Consider the following 9,784-nt stretch of genomic DNA (forward strand, 5'->3'; position numbering starts at 1 on the left):
AGGATTCCAGATGTGGTCTCACCAGGGCAGAAGGGGCACCAGATCAGGGCAAGGACAAGCTGAGCAAGTTGGAATTGTTCAGCCTAGAGAAGAGAAGGCTGCAGGGAGACCTCAGAGGGGCCTGCCAGTGCTCAAAGGGAGCTACAGGAAAGAAGCGGAGGAACTTTTTACAAGGGCAGGTAGTGATAGGACAAAGGGTAACGGCTTTAAACTGAAAGAGAGTAGATTTAGATTAGATGAAAGGAAGTTTTCCCTTCCCCTTGGCCTGCATAAGGTCCAGTCAGATCTCATAATCTCCAGGCACAGTTTCTGTGCTGCTTCACATCTGTGAAGTACGCAATCATCTACAGGCAGTATTTCTAGTCAGGTATTTTCTTGTACTCCATTGTGAGCACCCAAGCTGAGAATAAGCATGCAAGGCTCACTACTGCTTCCACCTCCTCCTGAGGCCACACAAAAGCACATTCTCCATGGTTGGACACTAGCAAGAAAACGTAGCCCCTTGCCCAGTGTGGGTGCTTCCAGTTGCTAATTTGGATAAAAGACCTAACCCAGAGAAGGTCTGAAGAAGGACAGCCATCAGTTCTCTCTTCTTTCACTGTACATCCTGCAGGTTCTTACAGGACCACAGATCTTCCCAAACCATGGCAGGTCTTCTGCTCAAACTCAGTTATCTTCTGCTTAGACCTGTTCTTACCTTTAAATCGTCCTTGAAAGGATCCGTGTTGGCTGTGCTCATTCGCAGGGCTAATTCAAGCAGAGCCTCTAGTCTTGTAGTTACGATGTCGTCCACAGGCTTCTTAAGCTCCTCTTCTGTGAGATCCATGAAGTGAACAAAAAAGTCCCCTTGATCCATCAGGAAATAGTGTTTTATAGACCTGCTCAGGAAAACGGAGGTACAATTGATTATGGTTTTTTGAAGCGTAAATTAGACCATATTAAACCTAAAGGAACAAAAGCAACCAATTCAGCCAGCCTGCTGGGCTTGATCACAAAACGTTCCTGCTCACACACTACACACAGCCGTAAATAATCCGTTTGGAGACCAGTGTTTCATGCATGTTGTCTCCTCCTTCCACCTCTGTCAGGACGCTTTTGTGCAGTCAGAGCAGGGCTGCTGCTGTTCTTTGTTTCCTTTAAAAACGCATCACCATTAAAAAAAAAAAAAAAGTATGTATTGCACTGTGGGGTGCAGGCTCATACTGCTACCCAGAACAACACCTCAACCTCCACGGCATGTGGGCCCATCCAAGAGGCAGCGGCCAAGTCAGAGCAGACTCTTGGACTGCTTTGAATGAACATCTGTGCTGATTTTTTAACTACTCCAGGTACTTGCGTTGACTTCTGCTATAGGAGGACACACAAACTCCAATCTTCATTTGCCACCAGGGAGATTTAACTGCCGTGGGCCAGGAGCTTGCAGTAGCTTAGAGGAGAGTCTGCGGATTAATTTAGCAGGTGGCCAAAGATCACGTGTAATAACTGCAGTTTTCAGAGCAAAACCAGAACCAGCAGAGCCTTAATACAATGCAGTTGTAGGCTCCTGATCTGTCACTTTGGCATGATGCTCAGCCTCCGTTTCCCTGACTGTCACTACTCTCTCGAACCAAGAAAAATCCCCCAGTCGTGAGGAAGCCGTGACAGTGTCACGGCGGAACTGAGGGCACAACAGGTAAGGGAGGAAGACAGTTACTGCTGACACACCCCAGAGAGAAAAACCAAGTAAAAACCTGAGCAAATGCTGTCAACAATCCTACTTCAAAAGCCGGAGGTTGAATTAGAGACCTGCCGAGGTTGTTGGCTCCTTCTAACCAACGTTTCTGGGACGGTGGAGAGAGTGAATACTTCCAACTTAACTGAGGAGTGGTTATCTGTCACAAGTGCCCAGGATTTGATCACAACCACCCCACTTTGGCCCTCAGAGCACATACACGTGCTGGCAGCTCGGTAGCTTCCTCCTCAACCAGCTGCCTTTGCACTTGCACCCCGGCAGGCGCGCAGGACAGCTGCGGAATGACCTAGCAGAGAGCTGTTTTAAAGATGAGGAGGTCACAGACATCAGCCTCAGCTGAGCAACACCTCGATCTGCAGCTACATCGGGATAGCTGGGACCGACAGAGGACCTGGGCCGTGGAAGCTGATGTCTTCTGGACAGTCCTGTTAAGCAAAGAAGGCTTGGAGGGACGACAGTGCTAGACTGGGAAGACTCTTGGTAACAGCCGTCAGGTTTCAGACAGCTCTCATAACCTTTCACAAAACAAAGTACACTCTCTGGCGGTTTTCAAGTACAGACCTTCAGGTCTGCCCACAATCTCTCTGAGCTGAAGCTCTAGCGGTCCCAGGTCTGGAGCAGACACTTTCGGTGCAGCTACAACTTTTCCAGACCTAGTAAAAAGCAGACCCAAAGCAATCCTGTCAGGCATGCTCACTTCAGTTGCCATTGCTGCTCCAGCTTATGTCTCTTACTGCGCAAGTCACTTGGCAGGTTTGTCCCACAAAGCTCAGGCTTCTGTCTTCCACACCGTGTCACCGGTCTGAAGCAGGATCTCTGGTGCCAAGTCTCAGGCCAACTACAAACTATCTCACAACCAGTCATCAACTGCAATTTGCTACCTCTTTGTTGCTGTCTTAGTCTTCCGGATAGTTAAGGTTCCTGGATTTACTGTTTGCTGAAGATAGTAATAAATTTAAAGCTTGATTCACACAAGGAAGCTGGAGTTTGCTCGCAGAAAGAATTTGCTGTTGGCTGAACGTGTTATGAGAATCAAAATAAAGGATATTAAAACTAACTTTATAAAAGGACACTGTGAAGAAAAACCCCGCACTGGAACTTTGAGCCAATCACTTTGTTCCAACCACCTATGTCTGCAGGAACAATAACCATGGCATATATTTGGTGAGACGCTTAATATCAAACTGTTTCCTATTTACATTAAACGCTTCCTGATCATACCAGCTGATACTAGGAAACTCTTTTCCCGAGTGGGAAGGACGTGCAGCCATGGGACAAGCAATGAGAGTGGGGGATGACCATACCTGAGAGCAGGTTTGGGGTCTGGGCTAGACAAAGCCAGGACTGCCCTGACCTAGTTTTGGCAACAGCCTTCCAAGGACATTGGAGTAGAGACCTGCAGGTATCCTTCCCATCCAACTTTTCTACAGTTTTACACTTTTTTTCTTATCAGGGAGAAACCCAAATCTTATTTTTTCACGTCAACCTTTCTAATGGAAATAGAGAGAATATACTAGCTATAGGCTATAGGAACCAATCTATTTAACATGCATTTAGTAAAATGAATCAAACCTCAGGTGAGCCACCAGCTCTTTCTCCTCCATTAGGAAATCCAGAAGAACTTTGCTAGCGTAGTTATATGCTTTTTCTATTTGTTCCACATATGCTCGCTCTTTTAAAGTATAGATGACCTCTTTAGCCACAGGGCAGGTAACATCACGTCCGCATTCTCGCACAACATTTAAGTACTTTCCTAGAAGCAAAAAGAAAGGATGACCCATATCCACACCTACTGCACATCCACCAGAGAAACTTTCAGACGACTCCCTTCGAGAGGAAGATTGAAACGTTTACGCTAAGTTCTATTGACAGCTGGGAAGGCTCAGCCACCTAGAATCACATTTCAAGAGAGATTTAGAAATGGTTTTGTTCCCCAGTGGTGGCAAAACATCTCTGCAGGCAGCCAGAAATTTTAAAGATCTAGGACTACACCCCAGAAGTAGCTTTTGGAGTGTTTCGTACTTACGGGAGAGGACAACGGCAGCCACCAGGTTGCACTCTTCATCTAAACACCAAATTAAAAACTCAGGCACGTTCAAACCTCAGCTGTCCAGCTCCACCTAGCTAGCTGCTAAAAAACTGTACCCATGAAACAAAGCTGGGAGACAGACAGCTCCCCTTGCCGCCAGACTCCCTCCCATGCATTGTTTTAGTTAGAGGATTTGTGGCATTTTTAAAATCTAGTTCTTCTAGTCTTCCGAGAAGTTCAGCTGGACAACCCCGTAAACTAGCAGAGCAGATTTACCTTCTCTTTACACAAAGAATGGCAATGTTCATCTCAAGATTCCTCTCACACAAACCCCACACATTACGTACCCGTGCTTAGTATTTTGTCAGCCATTTTCTGCAAGAATGAGGGAATTTGTTGCTGAACAACAGTGTATCTTTGATCCCAATACTTGTCGTTATAGTCCTCTTGAATTTTCTCCTTCTGCAGCTCATGTTCCTCCACCATGAACTCACTGATCAGTTAAAGCAGATGTTTAGAAGCAGGAAGTGGTACAATGAGGATTAATTTTTTTGACCTGTAAACTGGTAATATAGGCTCTCAGAAACAAAGTCTCGTGAAAATATGTTCCAATCAAGAGCTGTAGTAAGAGGAGGAGCATTATGCAGAGGGTTTCTGCCAATCTGCAACCAATGATAACAGAAACAGAATTTTATAGGGTTCACAAACCAAGTCTAAACGTTATTTGGCTGTCAGTGTAGAGATCAGGAAGCTGGCCTTTTTCTGCCTTCTCACCATCAGGAAGGCATTAATTTTAGCTGGAGTTTTGCTCCTCTCAGCATTCTGAAAATGTGGGAAAGAGAAATGTTGTATAAACTATTATACACAGCTAAATGCTTCGAGAAACTTCAGAGGGTGCTGCTGGCTCACATCAGATTAGAATGTCAGTGGACTGCATTTAACACGGATTCACCGAGTTCTCTGTCATGAAGAGGATGAGGATGCAAAAGGACAATATTTAAAGGGGGACAGGCACGGTAAGGTAGAATTTGAGTGGAATGTATATTTGAACTGTTGTGTTATTACCTCTGGCATGTAATTTCCCTGAATTTGGAAAAATAAAACAAGACTCTACAGAGCAGATGGACAGGTGCACTAAAAAAAAAAAAAGTAGAAGCCAAAGACCCAAGCAGTATTTCTTAATGTATGCATTTCCTTTTCATTCCTTAACTGGTCTTTACCTGTACGGATCGTTGATGATGCCTCGATATATCCACTTTTCCAGAATTTCAAAATAAGGCACGCTGGCTGCCTTGGTTAAATACAGGCACAGCTCCTGGGCCTGGCTGTCCCCCGTGTAATTGAAAGTCTTGTCGTGGAGTAAGCTCAGGGTGGAGCCTCCCATACACTCACCTTTATCCACAGAAGTAGCTGAAATTGAAAAATACGGATGTAAGACACAAAGCTGACACAAATTAATTGCTCTTCTGTTCAACGTAATGAAGTTAGCGGTTGATTAGATGACCACCGTGAATTATTAAGATGGTGGGGGCCTGATGCCCAGCACAAACAAGGAGAGCCTCGGGAAGCTGGGCTTTTTAGTCAAGAGAAGAGAAAGTGAAGCTGGGGGTTGTGGAACATCATTCCAACCACCCAACATCTGGTTCTGCAAATGGTATGAGGCTCCTCTTTGAGGAGGGCAGTGACGATATCAAAAGGGCAGAAGTTACAAGAAGGGTAATTCCAGTTGGAGATAAAGAAAGAGAAGTTCACAACAAGGCTGGTGAAGTCACTGGAAACAGCCCAGAGTGGTGGGGGATCTCCACTGCTGGCAACTGTCCAGACTCATCTGGACATGGCCCTGAGCAACCCACTGTAGCTGTGAGCAAAGGGCTGGACTAAAAACTACCAGAGGTTCCTTCTGGTTGAATTAGTTTGGGGTTATAGATCCGCACACAGCTGGACAGGCATTTGGAAAAAAGCTGAGGAGAGACAGCAGCAGTGGGAACAACTGACCCAAAGGACATGGTTTGTGAAGGTAAAATGCATGAACTTCCCTCACAACAGCTCTGAAGGACAGATTCGGCCCCAGAGCCCACCGCTCCCAAAAAGAGAGCGGTGTCTGACAAGTACAATCCCCCCTGGCTTTCTCCCTCAGTATAACATCAAATTAAAATGACACATGCCTTGCCTGTATTCTTACTCTGTGCGGTTTTCAGAAGCCACTGTCACACACCTGTCAAAATGTAATGACTGCGTTTCTGAAACTCACCAAGTGAAGCAAGAATCTCTAGGGTCCTCATTGTGGGCTGGATATAAAACCAGAGTTTCTGCAGTGACAGAAGTCCCTGTCTCTGAAGATGTTCCAGTTGGGTAATCAGTATCATGTATTCCTTGATTAGAGTCCGCATAGCTGCAGCCAGAGCATGATTTACCTGTCCATACTCAAAGGAAGACTTCTCCTCTATAAATCTAAAAAAAGAAAAAAAAAAAAAAGAAAAGCAAAATGGAAACGCTTTCAGGCAAGGCATCCTCTGTCATTTTCAGGAATATTACCTTGAGGACACTGCACAAGCACATGAGTAGATCACGTGTTGGAAAGCACACCAGCCTTCAGCTGGAGTTTCAGGCTCCGTGTCCCCCTGCCTATTTCCCACCACATCTCCTAGGATGGAGAGCTGTGAGAAGACGTTTCTCCTCAGATCATAGGGGAACTAGAACCACCTGCAAAACCACTGCGTAAAAAGCGAGAGCTGGGATTTTCAAAGTGAGCAAGCACCGGATTAGAGGACAGGGTTAGGGTTAGAAGCAATGTGCACCCAGACATGTGGGGAAAGCACTGTTGATAGCTTCTGACATCACATGTCACAGCAGGGATTCATCTGACCGGATTAAGGTGGCTCCACACGCGTCAGTGGAGACAGAGGGATGCTCCTGAACACAAGTCACATCATCCAGAAGGAGACAGGTAAAAGACTGGATGAATCACATCTTAAAAATGCTTCTTCCTCTTTGCTGATCTTTTAGGGACTTTGATTCAAATGCAGACCTCTGCACTAACAAACACCTGCTGTTAGGGAGGCGTACCTCATGTTAAGACCTCTCAACAATTACACCTAAGGTAGCTACTACAAACTAGGTGGCAGTAGGTACTCCTGCTCAGAAGCACACAAAAGTTGCCTCAGTCCTGGATGCCCAGACGAAAGCAAAAAAACCAGAAAATACGGAGAAATTCACAGCAGAGCGGGAAGAGACAAGCCAGAATAAGCACACATATCCTAAATTCCCGTTCGGTCCCCATGTGTTGCCTGATCTAGTTGAGAGGTGGCGTCCCTGGCGGCAGGGAGGCTGGATTAAAATGACCTCTAAGGTCCCTTCCAGCTTAGGCCATTCTAGGATTCTGTGTGATTCTATGATATTTGTACTTTGTCCAAACATACTGAGATCAAGTCTGGATAAAGCAAAGGTGAGACAAACGAGGAAGTGAACTGGCAGCACAGAGGAGAAACCCAGCAAAAACCAATTCAAAGAAATAGTTATTTCATATGCTCATAAATTAAGCTTGGAAGGTACACATGCACAATGACAGATTCTCTAGTCTACAACCTGATGCTTAAAGGAGAGCATCTTCCTCCGACAAAAGTCAGCTTGATACCTGGTGACAGCAGAGTAACTTGCTGCTACAGGAAGAATCCTGGTTACCAGCTCTTTGATGGACAAGTCCAAGTTTGGATCAACTGAAAACCCTCGGTTCTGCCTGCCTACGAGAGGCTGTGCTGTGATATATCTTCCATCCACACCAATGAGAACGTAGAGTAAGTCTTCCACAATCATGGATTCTTGGGAGGCTAACGGCAAAGTACCTGTTTTCAAAGAGAAGACAAAAAAACCCCAAACCCAACAACAAACCACAATTAGAACATATCATTTCAACCTAGTACCTGAAGCTTGAAAGGAAAACATGCTACCGCTCAAACAGAACAAAAAAGATCACACAAAGTTGAATCAAGATACAGAGAAATCAAAGTTAGGGTCAACTCCAAAAGCGCCTATTTTGCTTTCCAAGGGACCAGAATCCTTTGCTCATTTACACCCACGGCAAACCAAGTAAACAGGGCATCTGTGGCCAAAAGAACATCGCCCACAGTTTGTGCTCCTGATCCTGCCACTCAAAAGGGCTGGGTTATACCGCATCCAAGGAGCTCCAATCTTGTCAACAATTCCCCCTACCTCCCTTCCACCAAAATATTAAATTATCACGGAAATAGTTCAAATGTGGATGCAAAGAAACGCCAGTGCAGCAAAAGCTGCAGGTGAACTGCAAACCATAGGGTCTCTGAAGGGCGCAGTCAACTGCAAACCAGCTGTAAAGCATCACAAAGGACTCAACCCAAAATAGAATCCACGCGCATCATAAGATCAGGGAACAGAGTGGTTACACCACTCACTACAGCAAAGCTGATTTCATGAAACGAGGCAACAACCCTCTCCATCTGCAGGATTGTACGTCAGAGAACACAGGGTTCTGAGCTTGCTAGGAAGATACTCTCACAGCACACCCCAAGAGGCCCCAGCAGAAACGCACTGGTGTACAAGCTGTTGAAGAGCATCTCCAGGAATGAGCCTACAGCTTTCATGTCCGCACAGCCCAAATAAACACCAAGAAGAAGCTACAAGTTTCTTCTAGGAGCCTCCACAGTTCTAGGGAATGGAAACCCCAGTTTCCAATTCAGCTGTTCTATTCCAAAAAAAAAGTACTTAATTTATGAAGACTGCATGAGAACTAAGTACAGTTCAGCCTAAAGCTAGAACACAACGGGCAGATTAGTCCCTTACTGCTCCTGCAAGGAGAGCGACAGTAAATCAGGGGGGCTGGTCTAGCCTTACTGGAGCTTTCCAGTATTAAGCTGGGTGGAATGATGAATACTCCCTTGTCAGGTGCAACTACAGATTTTTCAGCTGACAATACAGATGGGATACTCCTACAGAAAGCTTTTATGAAGGCTGTGACTCAAGAGAGAAAAAGGACTGGGAAACTCAAAATAGATTAGATCCCATGGATCAACAGCAGGGCTGGAATTCAGCATAGGAGAAACACCGAGAACTACATAGCTTTAAGGTTATTTTTTTCTTTTAACTCCACTCTTCATGTGCAGACTGCAATGAGCCAAATTTTGCTTTCACGCCGAGTGTTGCAGAATCTGAGTGGCAAAAACAAAAAAGTTCATGTCATTTTCCCTGCATATGACATACCTATAGGTACTGTTGTGTCAGTGCTTAAACCGGTGCCAATTAAGAAATCACCAATAAGCGCAGGTCTCTCATATACCCAGGATGGAAATACTGGAATGGGCTGACCAGAATTCTTCTTTTTCAGTTTATCTCGGAGGATTTTTCGTGTAAGTTCAAGAGGCTGTTGGAAAAAGACATAGGGAAAGGAGAAAAAGAGATCTTTGGAAGTCAACGAAATTTTAAGTTTCAAGCAGAAATTGACTGCAAACCAGTAAGTTGAGAACAGAGCAGCAAAATGCAATCCAAATAATCCCCTCCAGCGATAACTGGAAAACGATGGAGTTTCTTTACTCGAACAGGACTCAGAGAAGGAAGTAGCTCTTAAAGACCAAAAGGCTTTCCACCTCTGGCTCTGGGTCTCTGACACTAAAATAAATGGACTGCAAGATTAATTATCAGCTGTAGAGGCCTGTGAGGTGCACAACCTACATGAACGTTCAGGGCCCCAAGCGCACAAACACGCAACACATTTCTTAAGCTCCACAGATGCACATGTGAAATAGGGTAAGCACAGGGGCATTTTACTTTCCTCCCACAGGGGGTCTCAGAGGAGAGGGGAACTCGGGATGGAGCATTCCATCTAAACCTATTTTCTCTCTTAAACCGCTGCCCCGTGTCCTCTCACCACAGGCCCTGGTAAAAAGTCTTAATGTATCTTTCTTACAAGCACCCTTCACATACAGAAAGGCCCCAGGAAGGTTTCTTTGGAGCCTCAGAATCAGGGTGGAAGGGACCTCTAGAGATCACCCAGT

General features: G+C 45.3%; 1 protein-coding gene across 1 annotated transcript; it reads right to left on the reverse strand.

Annotated features, from left to right (window-relative positions):
• Positions 1–697: 697 nt before the first annotated feature.
• On the reverse strand, positions 698–9,153 carry TUBGCP2 (tubulin, gamma complex associated protein 2; the record flags this gene model as incomplete). Its single annotated transcript, XM_009872240.1, has 7 exons — positions 698–878; positions 3,305–3,485; positions 4,109–4,254; positions 4,982–5,171; positions 6,013–6,212; positions 7,396–7,603; positions 8,994–9,153. Coding segments are annotated over 7 exons (1,266 nt in total), but the record flags the coding sequence as incomplete, so codon positions are not given.
• Between the last annotated feature and the right edge of the window lie 631 nt (positions 9,154–9,784).

Source organism: Apaloderma vittatum, unplaced genomic scaffold, assembly GCF_000703405.1.
Source record: "Apaloderma vittatum isolate BGI_N311 unplaced genomic scaffold, ASM70340v1 Scaffold39630, whole genome shotgun sequence".
Lineage (NCBI taxonomy): Eukaryota > Metazoa > Chordata > Aves > Trogoniformes > Trogonidae > Apaloderma > Apaloderma vittatum.